This window comes from Odontesthes bonariensis, chromosome 14 (assembly GCF_027942865.1).
Source record: "Odontesthes bonariensis isolate fOdoBon6 chromosome 14, fOdoBon6.hap1, whole genome shotgun sequence".
In the NCBI taxonomy this organism is placed as follows: Eukaryota; Metazoa; Chordata; class Actinopteri; order Atheriniformes; family Atherinopsidae; genus Odontesthes; species Odontesthes bonariensis.
Window position 1 is genome coordinate 31,511,803 of NC_134519.1, and position 22,284 is coordinate 31,534,086.

The window sequence follows — 22,284 nt, forward strand, 5'->3', positions numbered from 1 at the left end:
GATCGCGCTGCATCAGCTGCCACAACAGGGATGGTGTGGACGTCACTGATTTTTTTCTCTCTCCTTCCTCACCTTCCCCTTCTCGCTTTTTCCCCCTCTTCTTCTTCTTGTTTCACCAGAGCATCTCTCTCTCCCTCTCTCTCTCTGCTCTCCTACTTTCAACACCGCCCACTCCTTCCCAACCATTGATACGACCAGGCACTCACCGCCGCTTCGCCGGCTTCTTCGCCTCATTACATCGCCCCGCTGCGCTTTATCTGCATTTTTTTTAAATTTATTTGTTTTAGGAACGACAAACCGACACGTTTCGGACCAAATAAGCCCTCATCACCATGGCGAGCACCGAGGATAAACCAGCCACCAAGGAGAATGCGTCCAGCTGGAGGGACTCCTTCTACAACCCGAGGACTGGGGAGGTGCTGGGTCGCACGGCCAGCAGCTGGGGTAAGGACCCCCGCTCCACAGCAGTCAATTAGAGGCTGCACTGTCACTTTCACGGGGATTTACTCTTTAACTGGTGTCCTCTTTCGTTAATATTCAGCACTCATAGACACGGGTCTCTGAAATATGTATTGCCTGCTTTATATATATTTACACGGATGAATTGAAATGACTGTCATTCAGGAAGAGGAATTAGCCGAGGAACCATCACAGGCCTGCATGAAGGTGTAAAGGAGAAGCCTGCACCTAGAGGCTCTGCAGGATGAGGGATGCTACTAAAGGTGTGCTCCTGTCTCCTCTCACTGCATTGGCAGAAATAACCGAGCAGGTGATGTTCAGTCAAAGCGGCTGAGATATTTTTTAGCTGTGATATGTATTAACATGGTCATCTTCAGTGAATTTAATCCACAGAACATACTCAAGCTAATCAGAACTGAGGAGTGTACCTCCGCATCCCTGAGCTGAATCTGTAGCTGATTAGCTCATACATTTTATGTAATGATTTCCCAGTTATTTCCAGAGCGAGGTGGTAACACGCCACCCTCCTCCCTGCAACCAGCTCCTATAGGCTCACTCAGGCTGTCAGGCTGCCTGGGCCCCTGTGCTGCTGTGCAGTGGGATGCTCCATTGCAGTTGCATGGCCGCCCACATTAGCATGCCTGTCAAGGTCAAATGGGATTCCCTCTCAATTCTTTCTCTTTCTTTCACGCACTGGGCAGGTGCATTGTGGGATACTGTTGGAGAGGAATGTGAGAAAGGGGGAGGGGGTGTGCAGCAGGAGGCTGAGTTGTCCATCCTTTTTTTTTTGTCAATTTAGAGGGCATCTATGCTGTGCAGGCTGGATGGTGGTGAACCATTTTGAGTCAGATGCTTCCTCAAATGCATCTCTGCCCTCCCTGCACTGAGTGAAGCAGACAGCAGCAGATGCTCTAAGCACAGGAGCTTGTTTACCAAATCATGTCTGATTTTAAAACTGCGGGACTCTTGTGAAATGCTGCCTCATCTTAGTTAGCAGTGGGTAGCATTTCCTCCTCGGTTCAAAATGGTTTCTCTCAAAGGGATAGTGCGCTCAAATCCCAGCTTTCTCAAGCATGCCCAAGCCCTTTGCTCTTTGATTAAATACTGTGGCTCATGTTCACGTCTCTTTTCTTTTTCTGCTTTGTGGGTTCCTTTGACTCAATCCAGCCCTCATCCTGCTCTTCTACTTGGTTTTCTACTGCTTCTTGGCTGGTATGTTCGCCCTGACCATGTGGGTGATGCTGCTCACTCTGGATGACTATGTGCCGAAGTACAGAGACCGCGTTCCCAATCCAGGTTAGTCTCTCAGCATCATGATACACAGAAAAGAATGGCACTTTCAGCTGCTGTAAATGGCAGCGTTTCTCATTCAGACATTCATTATTCATACTCTTGCCAATAAGATGTTGTCATAACAATGTGCTACATTACAGCTGCTTTTTGTATCGATCTGTTTGGTGATGATTTGATGAATGTTTTCTTCCCAGCTGTAGCTCAATACAAACTCTAATAGCTGCAGGTTACTTTCTGTTTTTGGGATTATTCACGTCTTTATGTTTACTATGTTCGATGTTTTTGTTGCAGGGCTGGTGATTCGCCCTAATACACTGGACATCGTATTCAACAAATCGGACCCTCAAAAGTATTCGCAGTATGTCAATCACCTGGAGACCTTTCTTCAAAGTAGGTTCACTTGACTCTAATACCCAGATCTCTTTTTTATAGACTCATTCCATAATCTGGGTATATCTTCACCCATATCTATCTTTGTCAGGATATAATGACACTGAGCAGGAGAAGAACAAGGACTGCATTGCAGGAGACTATTATTTGCAGGACGATAGCGAGGACATGAACAAGAAAGCTTGTCGCTTCAAGAGGGCTTCGCTGAGCTTCTGCTCTGGCCTCTCTGACACCAACTTTGGATATCATGAAGGAAAACCCTGTGTGCTTCTGAAAATGAACAGGGTAACGCCCACCTTCTCTTATCTATTCAGCTCAGCTTTGATGTTTAGAAGCTTTAAAAAAAAAAAAAAAAACCTGTCAACAATTCCCAGAATAAAAGATTTGATTCATTTGTTACTTAGGATTCACACGTACAGCGGCCTTACAGTGTCAACCTCGCCTGTTTCTCTCACTTCACAGATCATAGGGCTGAAGCCACACGGAGATCCATATATCAACTGCACAGTAAAAGTAAAAATTAAACAAATTCCACATCACATATGTGCTACTTGCTTGTATGTGTATTTTTGTCTTTTCGTTTCTTTCATAAAAACAGTGATGTCCATAACAATTAAACTATTTCCTTTCTGTTGATCCTACTTTCATTTTTTTCCTTCTTTTTGTTTGTTTTGTGTCTCATATCTTTCTGCATGCTGTCACTGACGTCTTTAGGGTAAGATGATGAAAATTAGATATGTAAATTACCAGGATAAGGCCAGTAGGAGTGTTAACACATTTCTGTTATGTAAAGGGTCATTATGCAGGTGTCTCTAAATCCATTCGAGCTATGTTAAAATGTTTAATTTTAGTCTAATCTGTGTCATTTTTTTCTCCCAGAAATGTCACTTTTCAGATTTGCCAGACACATCCTGTTTCGCATTTCCTTTAAATATCCTCACTAACTCCAGGGTCATTTGTTCTGCTTTTTTTAACGTCCTGTGCCATGTTGTCTTGGAAACATGTCCATTTGCTAATAATTCAAGATGAAACCATGACAACTGATGTTGATTTTACACTAACATGTATTCTTTTCTGCAGAAAGACAACCCGGTCCAAATGCACTATTTCCCCAGTGAGGGGCGCATTGATAAAATGTATTTCCCCTACTATGGCAAGAAAGCTCACGTAAGTATTTGTCGGAAGTCAGATTACGTCCACTAGCGTCTGCACATTACTAACAGAAGACTGATTCATCCCTGATGCAGGAGAATTACGTGCAGCCCCTGGTGGCTGTGAAGCTGCTGCTCACCAAGGAGGACTACAACAAGGAGCTGTCCGTGGAGTGCCGGGTGGAGGGCTCCGACCTCCGCAACAACGACGAGAGGGACAAGTTCCTGGGCCGCGTCACCTTCAGGGTCAAGGTTCTGGAGTAGAACGAAGCTGCCCATAAAAGAAAACCAGAGAAGGCTGCCCACATTTGCTGAGGATTTCTGTTTAGAAATTTTTTAAAAAGGAAGGAAGTGTCAATTACGTCACAAAGATGGCATTTTTGGAAGCGGTAACGCAGTTTGATACAGATAAGTTATAGTCAGCTTCGAATAGAAGAGAGCCAATAATACACTGATATCAGATGTTGCTTTTCTGACTTTTCTGACCCTTCTTTCCATCATGATTCCTTGCTGACCTCCTCAAAGATCCCCAGAACAAAACACAGGCTCAGTTCCTGTCCTTATTCATCCTGATGTTCACCTGTTGCACTGTTTATTCTTTACTCAGTTATTATTATAATTATTATTGTTTGTTTGTTTGTTTTGTTTAGTATTGATGTGATTTGATAACTTATAGCCATTGCAACCAAGCTGTTTGGAGCTGTTGTGTAATTGCTGATACTTTTTTATCTTTTTTTTTTTTTTTCATAATCTTCCTGCTGTTAGGACGGGTGTGTTGTTTTCATCTCTTAAACTGTATGAGGGATAGTATTATTACTGGTGCTGCAAGGGTTTTTATCTTGCTGTATAGTAGAGTTGAAAAAGTAGAACATCTCCAGAGTATTCACATCTGTCATCACTCATCACAAAGACTTCATAGAGGAACGTATCTCGATAGTCAAGTATAGCCACTGTATCCCTGTATATGAAATGCCAATTACAAGGTCCCCATCGACTATAAATACATTGTGAACGTTACCATATTTAGAGATTTATAGATAGATCTTAGTGTTGTGGTCTGTGGAGCCACAACCCAGTCTTGTGCTGTCCGTCTGTCCGTCTGCATGTCCGTCCGTTTGTCCGTTTTCCTGTTTATTCACCTCTCGACTGCAATAGCCAACAAGTGGGTGAGCCCTCCAGGACTCGATGAGTTGCCTCGCTGCATTTTAATGGTGCCCGAGGTGACACACACTCACAGAAGGTACAGTGTAAAAATCGCTTTTGAGGCAGAGGAGCGCTGGAGAAGCTTTGCAAAAATAAAAAGATCTCTGTAACTATGTACGGTATATCATTATGTGAACTGTATATTTATCTGAGTCTCAAAGATTGTTTGTTAGTTTACTCTCTTCTTCAGCCTGTTCTGATTGTCTGCCAATCTATTACTCTTCAATGTATATATACATATATATATATATCTATATAAATACATTGATAGATATATATATATCTATATATTTATATCTGTATATATATAGATATATATATACACGTATATATGCTATCTACCATATTTACTTAATTCACACTGTATTTTTGTCAAAAAACACAATGTCTGTGTACTGTAAAGAAATAATTTAAGCAAAGATTTACAGGAAATTATCTTATTCAAAGCTATGTTTACACAGTCTTAAGAGGAACCCATATTTGAAAGAACAACTTGTAACATCTCTTCAGGGTGCCTTAAGACCTGATGAAATAAATTGTGGAATAAAAGTGATTTTGAAGAAAACAAAGTTTTATTTGTTGTTGTTTTTTTAATACATTATTAATCTAGATCTTTACAAATAAGGTCTCGTTTTCAGATTCCTACATTAAGTATTATCAATTGGCCATGCAGGAAAGGTTATCCATGTGGTTGACATTAATACTGATGCTTCGCTGTTCATTGTACTAACAACCCAATAAAGCTTTATCAGTCTGTATGAGCAGTTACCAAATTGTATCTGAGGTAGGATTAAAGAGGACTGGAGCTCACTGATGGTGATGCAGTTTATTTGGGCAAACAGACTAATGTTTCAACATTACCGTGTCTTAATCCCTAACCCTGATGAAGACAGTAATGTTGAAATATTACTCAGTTTGCACTATTAAATTGCATTAGGTTCAATGAGCTCCAGTCTTCTTTTAACTTTTGTCAGTTGATTGTCCTTAGCTGAAACAATTGCATACTGATCGAAGACATGCAGTGATTTTTGTTGTTAGTGCATCTGAGCTATTTTAGTTGTATCCATAGGTTGGTGATAGCTGGATTAAACTAAGGGTCATGGCCCTCCAAAAAATTTCAAGATGAATTGAAAGGACATTAAAATGGATATAAGACAAGGAAGAAAGATGAAAAATTCTGCTGCTTTCTAACTGACAATGTTGTCCTGGAACAATTACATAAATGAAGCCATAACAGATGTTGAGAAGAAGGAGTCTGTCTTTGGTGGTGCTGATTTAACAGTCCAGACATCAGGCATATGTAACCATAATGGTCAGAACTGTAGAGAGTGACAGGTAGAGTATTTTTCTCTGAGATGTCAAGAATAAAGAAAAATGCAATGGAATGTACTTGGGCCATTTCTTTCTAATTATACTGAAGTGCAGTAATAAATTATACTTAGCTTCTCCCATTGTTAATAGTATCTGATTCTGAGGAAACATAGTGTTACTTGTTCAGCTTGAATCCTAAAATCAAAAGGGAGGTTTTTTTTATTAATATAAGTTGAGTATAGATCGTCATAATTGGACTATTGGGAGATGGCAAAAAGACTGCTTAATAACAGTGAAGCTTGAGTCTGTTGCCACACGAGGGAGCTAGAAACATGACGCTATTGGTGAAAGTATGACCCAAACATGGTAAAGCTCAGCTGAGGTATTTAGTAAGGCTGTGACATCATGTCATATTGTGGAGAAAAGGTCAGCATGTGCTGTACATACTGAGATTTTTTTTCAACTCCATCTGCATATCATATTGTATCCGATAAACTAATATCATACTGCAGGAATGCACTTAAGAAAGAGTATCCATATGTCTGTATGATCTCTGTAAAATCAGGTGCATGAATAATGGCAAATCCTGCAAGCTGAGTTATATTTATAATTACTATGATGTTTCCTGAATGCTAGTCTATAGGTGTAGAATTCTGTCAATTGTTGGACCCATAATTGGCTGTTGAGGCTGGAAAACACAAGGTCAGTTGTAAAAGAAGTCAGATCGCACCTGTTTGCTCTAATTTCCCTGTCCATCTGTGCAGTTCTTCTGAAGCCCTGAAGCAGCAGCTCTGTTCTTCACTGTGAAGTCCTGCTAAATGTGAGATAATCTCCAGGGCTTTAGCTCAAGCGAGAATCCACCTTAATATCTTTTAAGCTCTTACCACCCTTTAGTTTGACTGTTATAAACAGGCATAGTAGGAGACAAAATGTGCATACCAATAAAGTTCTTTAGATTTATGGTATTAAAGGTGGAGGTTTTCCACATTTTTGTGCAAAGACTTTCTCAGAAATCTCATCATCATGCCAATTTATTATTATTGGGCTGTCCCACATATTCTCTGAAAAGCCTTCAGTTGATCCAAAATGCTGCAGCCAGAGTTTTGACGAGAACTAACAGGAGAGATCATATTTCTCCAGTTTTAGCTTCTCTTCATTGGCTCCCTGTTAAATTCAGAATAGAATTTAAGATTCTTCTCCTTACATATAAAGCTCTTAATGACCGAGCTCCATCATATCTTAAAGATCTCATTGTAAGATATTTTCCTAACAGAGCACTTCGTTCCCAAACTGCAGGTTTACTTGAGGTTCCCAGAGTTTCTAAAAGTAGAATGGGAGGCAGAGCCTTCAGTTATCAGGCCCCTCTATTGTGGAATAAGCTGCCAGTAAATGTCCGGGAAGCAGACACCCTTTCCACTTTTAAGACCAGGCTTAAAACTTTCCTTTTTGATAAAGCTTATAGTTAGGGATGGCTCAGGTGATCCTGAAACATCCCATAGTTAAGCTGCTATAGGCCTAGACTGCTGGGGGGCCTCATCTGACACACCTTTCCTCACTTTACTCTCTTTATGTATATGTGATATTATTATGGTCATTAACTCGTGTTTCCCTGTTCCAACAGATATCCTTTGAATGGTGTTACAGTGCCGCCGCCGCCGCCGCCACCGCCGCCGCCGCCGCCGCCCCCTCCCCCCTCCCCCCTCCCCCCCCTTTCTGTCTTCTCAAACCCCAGCTGGTCGAGGCGGATGGCCACCCTTCCTGAGTCTGGTTCTGCCAGAGGTTTCTTCCTGTTAAAAGGGAGTCGTTTCTCTCCACAGTCGCCTCAGGGACGCTCAGGCCGGGAGATTGGACCGAAAAACAAAAGTTTTCAGTGCAATCTGTTGGTTTTCTTAGCTAGGAAATTGTTTTTGAATTGGCTCTATATGAACGAATTGGATTATTTTATGAATTATGATTATTATTAATTAATTGAATTCCAATTGGCTTGAATTGGACTTACTATCTAAGTGCCTTGAGATGACATTTGTTGTATTTGGCGCTATATAAATAAAAAAATAAGTAAAAAATAAAAAGAAAGTCTTAATGCTGAGCACTCAAAGGCGAAAGGCAAAGTTTTCAGAATGATCTTTTAATTGCATTCCTACTTCACTCTTTCACACACAGAAAATGAGAAAAATAAAATGTCAAAGTGTTTCTTTTTGTGTTGCACTCAACAGTAAGACTAAGAAACTTAAGAACCTGAGAGGATTCAAAGCTGACGTAAACAAAGATGACAAGAGGGTAATGCTGATTATCACCTTATCAGCTAAGAATTGAACTTACCAATTTGTGATGGCCTGGAGTGCGGCAGCGGTCAGCATCCAAAGAAGGATTAATACGAGTGATATTATTAGGTTTTACTCCAGAGTTCTTAGCAGTACCAGCTCTGTGACTATATATAGCGCAGAGAACATATGGAATGTGGGACAAATTGGGGCGTTTTCTGATGTGGGTGATGTAATTTGCAGCCTCAAGACTACAACAGATGACAAACACACAAATAAGAACAGCACAAATTTTAAAAGACATATATTTTAATTTCTTCAAATGATTTAAGGTTTAAGGAAATTTCTGATTTACATCTGACAATGCTATAGTTTTCCTCTCAAGTTATATTTACAAGTATATGATCATACATTCATATCATAAGGATGTTAACTGTAAAAACTCAACTCAGCCCAAGATCTGTCTGTTTAAAAACTCAAGCAAATAATTACCCTGGGACAAGTAAACAAGAAAAACGAGATATTTTTTAAACCATCCCAAGTCTCTAAACTCAATCACCAAAATGGTGGACTCTTTTAGCATCCGGCTAGTTTGAGTTATTCACACGTATCTCAAACTAAGAAAAGAGCCCTGAATTATCATAGTGTTTCAGGGCCATGGACAGAGAATTCCTGGTACAGGAATTTATTGCCCAACTCCTCTAAATTTTCCTCCGTTTCGTGCAGTTGTGAGCTGCTATTTCTGCTGTGTTCTCTCCCCCAACAACCCAGGGCCTCAGTTTCCATTCATGTTGAGCCCCAGAGCACCAACGGCAGAGGGACTCAGTGGGGAGGTGCTCTTTGTTCTTCTTCTTTTCTTTTTTAGATAAGCCTAAATTTGAAATATTTAATCTTTCCTTCTCTCTTTGTGCAGAGATAAAGATATATTTCTTTATGTACAATACTTACAGTTGCTTTTTAAAGTTCTTATAAAACTAAACTGTTGGATGGATGGATGGATGGATGGATGGATGGATGGATGGATGGATGGATGGATGGATGGATACGAATGTCTTTCAAATGCGGTTGAATAGAACTTTTCGCTGTATACGTACGTACGTGGCCTTATGATGACATCAGTAAATAGCATGAAAGTGCTACGAGATTACATGGTTGACTAAAACAGATCAATTTCAAGAGGACCATTCCAATTTGGAATGCTTTTACCTGTTTGTTTAAAATATAATCCTGAATATAACAACGTTGTCTCAGCATGTAAATCTCAAAACACTGTTTTAATGTCTTGGATTGTTTTTTCATAAAGTAATACAGTTTTCTGGCACAAAGGCCTTAAAGCACTTCTAACACTAATTTCTTTAATGAGAAACAAAAAAACAAAACATTCTCCTAGAAGTGATTTTTGGTCGATGTGGTTGCAAGTCTACAACATTAGATATGCGTATCTTCGAGAGAATCTATGGACCAGGAACGATGTGTAAAATGCATCACCACACCTTTCATATCTTACTGAATCCTGCCTCAAGAGCAGCTGATCTCTAGCCATGAGCATCCTTACAAAGGGGATGGGTTGGTGTGTCTTTCTCAACAAAGATGCTCGTGCTGGCCTCTCATGAAACATGATCCACTTTTTTAACATCGATGTTACTGTGCGTGAGACAGTGAAATCAAATTACTGAGTAGGATCTGGTATGAGATGCCGAGCATGTGCTCAATCACAGCAGTGTACATGTTCCAGACTTCTTCTCATCATCAAAACCTCCTCCACCCTCTTTCCTGTTGGGATCATTGAGCTCATCAAACAGTCCAGTGTCAATCATCTCCTGCTGCCATGGAATGGGCACGGCGCCTGTGCTGAACTCCTTAAAGAATTTGTCGTCCTTGGCATCAAACTCAATGCCCTTGATCTCGGAAAACTCTGCAATGTCACCGGTGTCCTTTGCATAGACCACGTTGGGTTTGGGGACCCAGGGAGGGTCCACCAGCCCTGCCTCCAGGCGTGGAAAGTTGATACTCTTAAACCACTCGTGCTTCCTCGGATCCTCCATGTTGTTTCTGTTGAAAAGGTGAAACATTTTCCACTGCATCAGAGATACAAAACTGAATAATCAGACAACAGTGAACACCCAAAGCTAAAGAAAAGAAAAGACCCTCTCACCTCATGCCCAGACGCTCCTCGATTTTTTTCTTAAGGAACACCTGGATGACATCTTTGGTGGAAGCATCGAAGCACTTGTGCTCCCACTTTGGCTCCTCATTGAGAATGCGGCGCTGCACCTCCTCCTTCTCCACCTTTTCCTTTTTGCTCTCAGGCCCTTTGAAAGGTGTGTAGCCAGCCACCATCTCATAGATACTGCAGCCCAGGGCCCACCAGTCCACTGATGTCCGGTATGGTGTTCTGGAGAGGATCTCAGGAGCCATGTATGCTCCTGTACCAGCCTGTATGACAGAGAAGAGGCCAGGGAATAGTTAAAAAAAAACATTGATTTAGTTACAGCATTTAAAGTATTATGTTGTACACAGCCTTACGCCTCAAAAGAAGTAGGGAGTTAAAATCCTATTCAAGTCTTTGCATCTTCTCAATTTGACTTTCATCTTTCTTTTCCTCACTTTCTTCCTGCCCCTCTCCTTTACTATGGCCCTGTCTCTCCCTCCTTCTTCCTGCATGACCCCACCTGCAGCCTCAAACCAGGAGCTTAATCCTAATGCTAAGCCTACTACCGGTCAAGAGTTCTGTGCGTCTGCACACTAACAGAGTTGGCTGGTGTCTTATATAAGACCTGGCCATTTCTGGATGTTATGCCCACCTGCAGAAATACATCCTGACAACACGTGGTCCCTAATATCCAACTAATGCAAATATGCTAAAACCTAACATTGTATTGAGAGCTTCATATTTGCTTCTACAAGCCACAAAGACAACAGGATGCAGTATCCTTTCATAGTCACACCATATGGACAATTTCTATCCCCTTAAACTATTCCTACTTCTACTTTGTCGTGATAAATGTGATTGTACATGGAGTTGTTCCTCTGTGCGCTACATCTACTGTACAAAGACATGCAGTTTAGTCAATTGCATGTCCGAGCCCTATGAACCCTGTCACTGACATGAAGCCTGTCCAAAAAGCAGCCTGCAATCTAACTTTTTTTTTTCCAAGGGTGATTGTGATCACAGAACACATCTGGTGCCTATAGATCTACCCTTTACTTAGACATAAGTTACCACAGATGCACAACTGTGCCTGGCATGCAGAACTGTTTGGTTTTGTAACTTTAAAGAACTTTTTCATGCATGATCCAATTTTTGTAAATCGTCTGTAGACGTTTTTATTTTGAGGACAAAGTACCTTGTTTGCAAATTATCATGTCTAAACATATTCAGTGTAAGTTTTTTTTACCTGGGTCTGTCGATCTAATCAGGGACAGACTTGTGTAATGCCCACTAAGAGGATTACGGGACCAAAGCCAGCTCTGCCTGCAGGAGGTTAACCCAGTCACTTTGGCAGGCTGAGGAGCATCGGAGCGCTGGATAATGAGCTTACTGGACTTTCATAGAGCCGAGAGCTTACTCTTTGCCTCTTTGCTTCTGCAAGTGCTAAAGGAACCCTGTTGCAAAATGTTTCATCTTTTTTTCAGATTTATAACTTTGCAAAGGTAAGGTGTAATAATGCTGGAGGGAAGTCATTATGAGAGACAACACAAAATGAGATAAAACATCAGGTCATTCTTGGATTGTTTAGATTCTGCAGTCTGTAACATGCACATTTTGTCAGAATATGATCACTTGGTATCATCAAGCTTTTAAATTTTACCTTTCATTACATTACATTACGGTCCTTTTGCAGACGCTTTTATCCAAAGCAACTAAGTACTTAGTACTCAGTACTTGGTGATTCATTTGAAATGCCGTTACACCACTTTTGTCAGTTTATTTTTATTCACGTTTTCTCAAGTTATCCTCAGCTTGTGCAGCCAGTGTGATAACATGGTATCTGTATCCCTTTCTCTTAAAGAAAAAAGAAGAAGCACATGCAACAGGTTCCGTCAAGTGTTATGAGAAGAAAATGCAACACAGCTGAGGCGGCTCTTCTAGCCAAAAGAACAAACTAAATCTCTGCTCAAGGTGCTCATGCATGGAAACCTGGTGACCCTTAGCAACTGTTACTTTAACAAGTGCTGGCCCTCCATGGTCTCTGACATATCCCTGGTACAAATGGTGGCCTATGAATGGCCGAGCTATAATCTGACTGCCAAAGGATCAAATGGGTTATATAATGGATTCAGAGACTCTCATTGCAAAGATCTTTAAACAAACCAGTAATCCCTGTCCGGATTTAAAGTGAAAACCCTACCAGAAGGTGACAGTATGTCCATAACCTGAGATCAGCCTAACCTTGTCTCCAAATCACCCTGTCAATCAACAACCAATGATCCTGGTTTTATTTGTATTTCAGTTTATGTGTGAATGTATGTGTGTGTGTGGTCTTAAGATGATAAATTGATTAGAATGGTACTGTTTTTACAGTCTGTCAAACATACCAGTTACAGGGGGACATTCTTGTATCATTTGGTATTTGCGACTTCAAATATTTTGAACAATAGAGAGATAGTTTTCTTCATGATGTAAAATCTAAATAAATAATCACATGACTGTTCCTGACATAGTTATTTCTTGCTTCCTGCATGTTTCCAGATTTTTCTGAAGCTAACTGGAGCAAAACCTGGTGCTCCTTATGGTGTTTCAGAAGTGTCCTTTACCTTCACAACCAGAATATTTCTGTTGTGTGTCTTTTTACTCACCATCTGGGTGACAGTCTTGTCTGGAGTGATCTCTATGGCCAAACCCAAATCTGAAAGCCGACACTGGCCAAAGCTGTCAAGCAACACATTTTCGGGCTTCATATCACGATATATAATATCCATGGCGTGCAGATGCAGAATGCCGGTGGTTATCTGGGCTGTGTAGTGGATGATGCGCTTCATCTCAATGCCCTTGTCTACACCCTTGCCATCATAGCCGATGTTGTAGATGTGGTATTTGAGGTCTCCTCCATTCATCAAGGTCATGACAAGGCACAGATGGGTCTTGGTGTCATAAGCGTAGCCCAAGTTGACCAGAAACAGGCTGTTAACCTTCTCCAAGATCTGCTTCTCCAACAGGGCCATCTTCTCACCTCCCTTCTTCTTCAGTCGCTTTTTACACAACTTCTTGCAAGCATACATCTGGCCCGTGTTCTTTACCTGAACAGCACATACCTGGAGGGGGACAGATTGTGAATAATGAGGGAACCCATTTTCTTAGATCAAATTTAATCCACTGGACAAAGCACTGTCCTCTGGTACCAGATCTAAAGGTCTCCACTTTAATCTCATCATCGTGTATCTAACTAAATAAAAGATAATTTAAAAATAAAATCTATTAAATCACATATTTGATGATGACGTTATTGATGTAGTCAAAAACTCGTTCTTTTTATTCCACCCAAGGGGGAGACCTTTTATTCTGACCTGTATATGAAGTCTAAAAAATTAGACCAAGTCAACCTAGCTTGACCCTTGCTATCTGTGCCTTGGTATCCAGTTTACCACCCATCTCACTCACATATTTAACTAAGGCTTACTTTTCATTTCACTGCTTCTCTGTAAACATTGGTCCCTTCCCAGAGAAGCAAGAAATTTGCACAAGCAATTCAAAAGTCACCCAGACTCATTGTTTAAGGCTCAATCACTGTGTATGCTGATTAGAAAAAAATAACAGTAACTGCATATCTAGACTACATTATAGGAACAACATCAAGCATTGTTTAGTTTATTTTTGGCTACTCAAGGTCCTCGCTAACAGCTCCATATCGTGAAAAGGTTCCGCTGGGGTTAGTGGTACACTGTAAGTGCATCGTATTCTAAGTGCTGACAGGATGACATTCAGTTGATGTTCTTGAGTGCCTCTTATCATTTTCTTTTTTCTGTACCCTACAATTGACATATTGCATGCACGGTAATTTGCCTACATAGACATTTGCATTTGGAAAAACATGAGCTTGAAGCATAATGATAACTCGAAACATCATAACTTTATGGTCAACTTGAGACAAGGTCAATCCTGATGATTATGACAGGATTCCTCATACTCAAAAGCAAATAGATTTGAATATAATACATATATATATATATATATATATATATATATATATATAAATACAAATAAATGGAATAACGCTAACTTTACTTTGTAAGACATATCTGAGGTATCTGGGGAGACTCATGCATTTCAGTCAGTGCTTAAAGATAAATTATTTGAAATGTATATTTAGGGAATAAATACTCAAAATGCATTTAGATCTGCCTGCTTACCTCTCCAAAGCCTCCTTTTCCCAGGGTTCTGAACTCATAGAAGTATTTGTCGCTGATAGGCTGTTTCTCATACTCTTTCCATTGGAGGAATTTATCAAACAATGGGCTGGCCTGGTAGTCTGTAAAAGGTTTGCCTTTCAGATATTCTCTCACACCATCTTGGACCTTGGTTTTCATCACCTCCTCAAAGTTGGCATCTGTGATGGACTTGCATTTCTCAGCAGGCTCCCCAGTAAGAAATGATAGGAAGGTTTTGGAGTCAGGTTTGCAGTACTTGTTCATGATGTTTTGGCGTGCCTTGTCTTTCGCTGCACCTTCAGCCAGATCCCAGTCATACAACTCATCCAGGAACTCAGCCGCAAGCTTATAGTCAGGGTTACCTGCCAGGAACTCACGAAAAAACTTTTTCCCTATGGGCTGCCTTTCACAAATTGCTGTGAAGTCCTTTTCGATGGAAGCTCTGGTTGCAGCACATTGATCTGTCTTGGGGAGAGACAAGCTGCGACGACGCTTTTTCATCTCCTTGTCATCACCCCCTTGGGCTTTCAGGTAGGCCGTGTTGGCCACCAGGTTATCCAGTCCCCCCATGTCACACATCTTGGCGGCTGTATGTGGTCTGTCCCCCTAAGAGACTGGGTTCTTCAGCAGCTTACCAAGGATACCCACTTTTTTTCAGATTGTGTGTGTCTGAGTGAGAGTGCAACTCGCTCCAAAGCCAGTTTGCAAATGAGCTCCTTCACTCAGCCTACCTGCAAACCTAAGACACACTGACACACCCAGTAATTACTCATTTAGAATTAAATACCAGGGAGGGATTTTGGCTTAAGGATCTTTGTGTGGTCTATTCGAGGATGCTGTGCACGGAAAGGGAATCGTAAGCGGGCTCTGCCGTAAGAGGCTTTGAGGCCCTCTATATTTGTTCCCGATTTTCAAGTCTAACAGAGGTTCGTTTGGTTCTGTTGACTATGCATTTATTGGGAGAGAAGCTGTCAAAAAATTCAAATACTGTATTTTTTAGATGGAGGGTTCACTTATGTGCATTGTGAGAAAACTGAGTACTGCAGCAATGTTTGCTTGTGTCTTTACTTAGGACTTTGTAGCATTCACATTGTAAGATTTTCAGTCTTGAGTGAATTTTCATAAAAGAGAACCAATAAGGCAGCCAAGATGTGACACAATACTCCCTGCATCTATGTGTTGTTCCCATCCTCCTACCCAGTCTCTAGTCAGGTACCTCATAAAGCTTACACCTAATCGGTCTGCTGCAATTTCTCCTTTCACACTTACTCATTCTAATTATTTACTGTCATTCATCAATGATTAGCACTTGATCATGAAAACTACTTTGATAATTCCTATAAAATTGACTCCATGTTTGAACAAATATTACTGGCACTTATCACCCAAATGTAGCCAACATTCAATGTAAAACTCAATTGGAATTATCTGTGAATAATTCACTAATTTGGAGGCACGTTAAATTAAGATATTAGTCGATTTTACATTTAACCAAAGTTTTGTGCACATGACAAACCTCCTTGAGTTGCATTTACATTGTCATGTAGATTAGAGGTATAAAACTTTGCATGTGGCATGCGCTCTTATGTTTTGGATATTAAAAAGTTTTGTATGTGTACTATTTGCTACACTTGTGCTGCAGCACAAAAAAATTCCATGCAGTGTTTTGACCACAGTAGCTATTAATTTTTCATCAAAAAATGATCTTCTTATAGTCACTGAGCAGCCTGAACATCACCTTTTCTTCACACACAAACATATATGAATTAAAGATGTTCTTTTCTCTTGCCAGTTGTTTCATTGCATCAAGTCAAGGTGATACCACTCATTAGGTAGTGGTTGATTTATAAAAAAAGCCTTGGGAGAAAGTCCTCATTCATTTGACCAAATGAGGCGTCTGATACCTACATGCAAAACAGAGGAAATAACAGGCGATTACTGGAAAATACCTGTTATACTAAATTGTTTTATCACTTTGGTAAAGTTCATGGATATGGGTGCGTAAAAAATATCACAGACAGCAAAAAAGGATCTTTAAACTTTATGTATCACATATATTCAAATCAACATTGCAGCTCTTTGCTCATCTGAATATTTGCATGTGTAATATAATGAATTGGCATTTTCCTTCCTTTGTTGCTCTTGACAGAAACACCACACTACAGCTATAATAATGTGTAGGCTAATTCAGTACGATAAACCTTGGATAATATTAGCTAATCCTTTCTCAAATAGTCTCAAGCTGTCGCTGCCCTGCAGAAGATCAAAGGATTTGCTTTGCCAACCCCCAAGCTCAGAATCTCAAAACGTTTGACCTACAAATGGCCAAAGAAAGCACCTACATAGAGCACCCAGTATCTAATAAGTGATAATGACCAATGAAATCAGAATTCACCATGGGATCATAATTTTCTTATACAAAAAAAAGAAAAGATGACACACCAATATAACCAACCCACCCTACATATTGCCGAGCTGACATTCGTGAGATGTCTTTTCTTAGTTACAGACATCAATATCAAAAGTCAGTCATGTTGTAAAGGGATCATAGTGTCAGTGAACCACTTAAGCCACCTTAGTGGATGAAAAGAGGCCATAAGTTTCATCTGTCCAGGTCAGGAGGACTGAAAGAGGTAAGCTGAGAGCAAACAGATCACTCGCCAGGTTTCACATTTACTTTACGGACGATCTCTCCTAAGCCGTCAAACTGTCATGGAAGACCTATCACCGATTAATGAATTCATTCAAAATATATTCATAGCACAAACCACATAAAAACAGTTATACAAAGAAATGGTGAGAAACTGGTGACGAGGAAGAATAAGAGACTTATTGATAATAGAGCATGCAAAGCAAGGTACATGCAAACATGAATGACAAGTGCTTTCTATTCTTTCCTCTCTGCTTTGTTCATATGTTTGATCTTTTCTGGTTTAGATGTTTGAACTTTCAACCGTTTGCTCTTTTAAACTCTGGATTATTAGCTTCGCCTGGGAGCTGAGTTTAGCTAAGGTCAACATAAGGGAAGCATTCTCCTGTGAACCACATGGTTCGTTATGCGGTCTTTACGTTGTCAGACTCAATCCTCTTATGGCCTCTTCCAACGTTTCGAAAAAGGCAGTTGATATTCCCAGGTGAGCTAAGGTAAGAAGAGGGTTAGAATAGAATAAACCGTTTTTTTTTTTTGGTAGAGACCATAAATCAAGGCAATAGAATGCACTGAACCATAAAGACAGTCTGATATAATACAGACACAACTGTAATGTGGTTCAAGGTTTTAGTTATTTTCAAGTGAAGATCAAGAGAGTTATGTTGAAAGCTCAAATGAGGTGTTGTAGAATATTACAGGGAACCACATGAAAAAATATTGTAAAGAAAAGAAAAAAAAACTTTTCAAACAGAGAGATAACAAGTCTGGCAGCACAGCTCCTGAACGGAAGAACCTCCAAACCCACCAGGTTCCTGGGAAAGACATACCAAGCTATCAAAAACCACTAGTAGTTTTACAAAAAAACAAACAACATCTATGTAAGTGAGGAAACTACTCACTAGTCGCTCACGATCAGTCCTTATATGTGTCCAAAAAAAGATCCTGAGGAGTTTTCTCCTCTTCAGTTCACGTTGCAGATTGACCAGTCATAGTCATTCTTTCCTCCAAAAGATACCTCTGATGTAAATGAACACTAAGCAATACCAGCTTTTCTTCCTGAACTTGACAACCAATGACTTGTTTTGTTCATTCTCAAACCAAGAACGAGCAACTGCCTCACTGTTGTGTGGTCAGACAAAATTAAATTTCAATTATTTTTGGAAATCATGGACACTGCATCCTCTGGATTAAAGAAGACCATCCAGCTTGTTATCAGTTCAACAGCATGCATCGCTGATGGTATGTGGGTGCATTAGTGCCAACAGAACTTGAAACTTTCAGATATGGAAAGACACATTAATGCGGAAAGGTATAAACAAAGTTTTTAGAAGAACGTTTGCTCCCATCCAGACAATGTCTTTTTCAGGAAAGGCCTTGGATTTTTCGGCAAGTAAATGTTAACCTGCATCTATTACAACAACATGGCTTTGTAGTAGAAGAGTCCAGCTGCTGGACCAGCCTGCCTGCAGTCCAGAAATGTCATCAATTTAAAATATTTGGCGCCTATTGAAACACAAAATGCCACAAAGAGGACCCAGGACTGTTGAGCAACAAGAGTCCAGCAACAGGTCTCCTCAGTTCCCAGATGTTTACAGATGTTGGTACAAGAAGAGGGGATGCTATACAGTGGTAAACATGGTACTGTCCCTTTATTTTCTAGATGTGTTACTGCATTCAAATTCACGATTAGCTTATTTTTTTGTTTGAAATAGTAAAATGTCTCACTTTCAATACCTGATGTTTTCTATGCTCTATTGTGATAGAACTTTTATTTAATAAGATTTGAAATCATTGAATTGTGCTTCAATTTACATTTTACAGTGTCCTATTTCTTTTTTTCTATTTGGGTTGTATAAGTAATCATTTAAATACCATATCTTTATTTCCAGTGCAAGGGTGATATATTTCCCACTCTCAGGTGAAGAGGGTATGATCACACTACCGGATTACCATCTGGCAATGTTTTTTCAGATAAGTCAGGCCCTCACAAAGAGCCTGGAAATGCTTGATTAGTATGGTCCCATCCATGATTTTAGCTCAAAGTACTCCAAAATCAGGCAGACAATTATGAAGCTGAGGATGGTCAAGATGCACATCTGGAAATTAGTGAAAAAGATTTAAAATAAAGTTTATCTGCAAATATTCAAAGTTTCTGAGGAAATCCATCAGTGCAAGCATTTAAAAACTTGGGTGTGGCAAGAGAAGGTGTATTACAGATTGAACTCTGCATTCCTCCAGCAGTAGAAGTACCTTAAGATAACACTTCACTTGACAAACGTGATATTTAGAGACTAGGCTAATTTCGAGTTCTCAAGTAAAAACAACGTACAACCTGAAGAAGTGATTAAATGTGCCTTTGAGGAGACATAATGCAAGCTGGTAGAACAAGCGTCTGCATCAGACCTCTGATTAATCCCTGCTCAAACTGTCTGAAACTCAGTGTTCTGCCAAAAAACATCCAGGTTTCAGTAACATGCAGGTACCCAGCTGATATTGGGATATTTTAGTAAAGTTGTCACAGATTTTTTTACTCAATGCTTTTCTGTAAGTACAGATTCAAGATTCAAAGTTTTTATTGTCATATGCACAAAACAAGTTTCCCTGTGCAATGAAAAGCTTACTTTGCTGTCTATAAAGCCCCATTTCCATTATGCAGTCCGGTACGGGTCGGTTCAGAACAGTTCAACATTATTTCAGTGTTTCCACTACCACGAAAGCGTACCGGTCCCATGGTACCCGTTACAATTTTTGTAACCCTTCTGCTTGGGGTACCTAGCACACAGGACCGGTTCCCTTGGGGAGGAGCCTGGAGTGCTGAGGAGGTGCAGGCTTTGCTCTCCGTTGTTGGTGAGGAGGCTGTGCAGCGGGAGCTCGATGGGGTTGTGCGAAACAAAAAAGTTTTCCAGCTGATTGCTGCAAAAATGACAGAGAGTGGTTTCAACCGGACCGCAAGCCAGCTGAAGAAGCTTCGGAGCGATTGACGTAGTGATGCTTCGGCACGCACTCCACCCACCCCTGAGGGTCCCCTTTGTACAGTGGGAACGCAAAGCTGACCCCAAAGCGACCCGACCCGACCCGTACCGATACGAAGTGACCCGAACCGTACTGACAGTGGAAAACGAGGCTTTAGAATGCCAGTCAAAGGAGTAAAAAAAAGCTACATACAGTAAAAAAAAATGCTATATGCAGTAGAAAAAATGCTACATACAAAAATACAAATAACAGAAGAAAAATAATACATATATATGTATTATTTTCTCAGGTTATTGGTAGTGGAATTTAGTAGCTGTTATGGAGTCTGATGGCAGTGGGGAAAAAAGAGTTCTTGAGCCCGGAGGTCCTGCATTTCACACTTCTGTACCTACGGCCTGAGGGGAGAAGTGTGAACAGTCCATGTTGGGGGTGGGTGGGGTCTTTGATGATGGAGGCAGCTCTCCTGTGGACTCTGCGGTTGTAGATGCTCTGCAGAGAGGGGAGTGGAGTCCTGATTATCCTCTCAGCTGTCTTTACCACTCTCTGCAGGCGTTTGCAGTCCATGACAGTGGCACTGCCGTACCACACAGTGGTGCAACTGGTCAAGATGCTCTCAACAACGCAGCTGTAGAAATTCCAGAGGATCTCAGCCGACATGCCAGACTTCCTGAGCCTCAGAAAATACAGCCGCTGTTGAGCCTTCTTCACCAGCTGTGTGGTGTTCACTGTCCAGGGAGGTCCTCGCTGATGTGCACCAGGTATTTGAAGGTGCTCACCCTCTCCACTACAAGTTCTCGGATGAATCGTGACTGATGAGCTCTCTTTTCCTTCCTCATGTCCACTATCATCTCCTTCGTCTTGTTTGTGTTGAGGGTGAGGTTGTTGTCCTCACACCATGACACCAGATTTGCCACCTTTGGAGTGATTGGAGTGAGTACTATTGGTCTGTAGTCATGTGGGTGAGCTCTTCTTGGGGAGGGGGACGATGGTTGTGGTCTTGAAGCAGGAGGGGACGGTGCTCTGGGTGAGGGAGAGGTTGAAGATGGAGGTGAGAACATCTGCCAGTTCTTTGGCACATGTTCTGAGGGCCGGCCCCGGGATGTTGTCCGGCCCTGCTGCCTTTCGGGGGTTGATCCTCTTCAGGGTTTTGAGTACCTGGACTGAGGGATACTGTTGGTGGAGGAGAGGCAGGGGGTTGGGTGGGCCAGGTGTAGTGACTTCTCCCTGTGATGTCGCTGGTGGTCTCGAAGCGGGTGTAGAAGTTGATGAGGTCATTAGGCAGTCTGTCTGAGGAGATGATGATGCTGGTGGTGTTCCTGTATTCTGTGATCTGCTGCAGGCCTTGCCGCATCCGCCCGGAGTCGGCAGAAGAGTAGAAGCCGTCCAGCTTCTCTCTGTACTGCCTCTTGGCCGCTGTGATGGCTCTCCTCAATCCATACTTTGCAGCTTTGTACTCAATCTGCATATGTCTCATTCCCAGATTTAAATGCAGTGGAGTGAGCACGCAGCATGCGCCATACCTGACTGATGATCCAGGGCTTTTGGTTGGGGAACTTCTTCACTTGTATGGTGGGCACGATGTTGTCAACACAAGTGCTGATGTACCCAGTGACATACTCTGCATAGCTCTGTATGTTGACAGAAGATTCCTCCAATATTACTGCAGCTTATAGAAAAGTCAATGTGACACTGACTTTTTTTTTCAGTCTTAGAGAAACTTGAAATCCCATCAAGACCATTAAAAAATTATGCACAGCTCAAGCATTTCAACACAAAGTCAAGCAAGACAAACAAGAAAGAGGGAACAAGGATGATATCAAATACTGTAGCACACACAAAGCAGACCATTAGCTCTGGCAGCTTGTGCCCTCTAGGGGACTCTTTCTGAGTGCACTACACTCATGATCCCATCAAAACTCACATACAGTATCTGTGTCTTCTAAGAATCTAGATCATGATGTAATCCACTATCAAACACAGACAATTGACAAAATGTCAATGTCACAATAACTTGTCATGTGCCCTTGAGCATTAATTACAGCTTCACAACGACGTCTCATGCTGTTCACAAGTCGACTTATTGTCTGCTGAGGCATGGCATCCCACTCTTCTTGAAGGGCGGCCCTCGGGTCATTGAGGTTCTGGGGTACAGAGTTACAAGCCTCTAAACGTCGACTCAGCTAACCCCATAGGTTTTCTATGGGATTCAGGTCTGGAGAAA

At 41.1% G+C, this 22,284-nt stretch overlaps 2 protein-coding genes across 2 annotated transcripts; one reads left to right on the forward strand and one right to left on the reverse strand.

The window, feature by feature from the left end:
* Nucleotides 1-75: 75 nt before the first annotated feature.
* On the forward strand, nucleotides 76-5,065 carry atp1b3a (ATPase Na+/K+ transporting subunit beta 3a). The gene is made up of 7 exons (XM_075484039.1): nucleotides 76-444; nucleotides 1,627-1,755; nucleotides 2,044-2,142; nucleotides 2,234-2,427; nucleotides 2,605-2,655; nucleotides 3,223-3,309; nucleotides 3,390-5,065. Exons 1-7 carry the CDS (start codon nucleotides 333-335, stop codon nucleotides 3,555-3,557), a joined length of 840 nt encoding a protein of 279 aa, XP_075340154.1. The 5' UTR covers nucleotides 76-332; the 3' UTR covers nucleotides 3,558-5,065.
* Nucleotides 5,066-9,783: 4,718 nt separating this feature from the next.
* grk7a (G protein-coupled receptor kinase 7a) lies at nucleotides 9,784-15,019 on the reverse strand. Its single transcript, XM_075482410.1, has 4 exons — nucleotides 14,423-15,019; nucleotides 12,872-13,327; nucleotides 10,227-10,507; nucleotides 9,784-10,123 (listed from the first exon to the last, which is right to left on the reverse strand). Exons 1-4 carry the CDS (start codon nucleotides 15,017-15,019, stop codon nucleotides 9,784-9,786), a joined length of 1,674 nt encoding a protein of 557 aa, XP_075338525.1.
* Between the last annotated feature and the right edge of the window lie 7,265 nt (nucleotides 15,020-22,284).

What these genes read in the sequence shown, in the direction of transcription:
- atp1b3a (XM_075484039.1), top strand. Translation starts at nt 333, where the DNA reads ATGGCGAGCACCGAGGATAAACCAGCCACCAAGGAGAATGCGTCCAGC. An exon ending in TCGCACGGCCAGCAGCTGGG is followed by an intron (nt 445 to 1,626) that starts GTAAGGACCCCC and finishes GACTCAATCCAG; the next exon opens with CCCTCATCCTGCTCTTCTAC. An exon ending in AGACCGCGTTCCCAATCCAG is followed by an intron (nt 1,756 to 2,043) that starts GTTAGTCTCTCA and finishes TTTTTGTTGCAG; the next exon opens with GGCTGGTGATTCGCCCTAAT.
- grk7a (XM_075482410.1), bottom strand. Translation starts at nt 15,019, where the DNA reads ATGTGTGACATGGGGGGACTGGATAACCTGGTGGCCAACACGGCCTAC. An exon ending in ACAAGACTGTCACCCAGATG is followed by an intron (nt 10,508 to 12,871) that starts GTGAGTAAAAAG and finishes TCTGTCATACAG; the next exon opens with GCTGGTACAGGAGCATACAT. An exon ending in GAGGAGCGTCTGGGCATGAG is followed by an intron (nt 10,124 to 10,226) that starts GTGAGAGGGTCT and finishes CCTTTTCAACAG; the next exon opens with AAACAACATGGAGGATCCGA.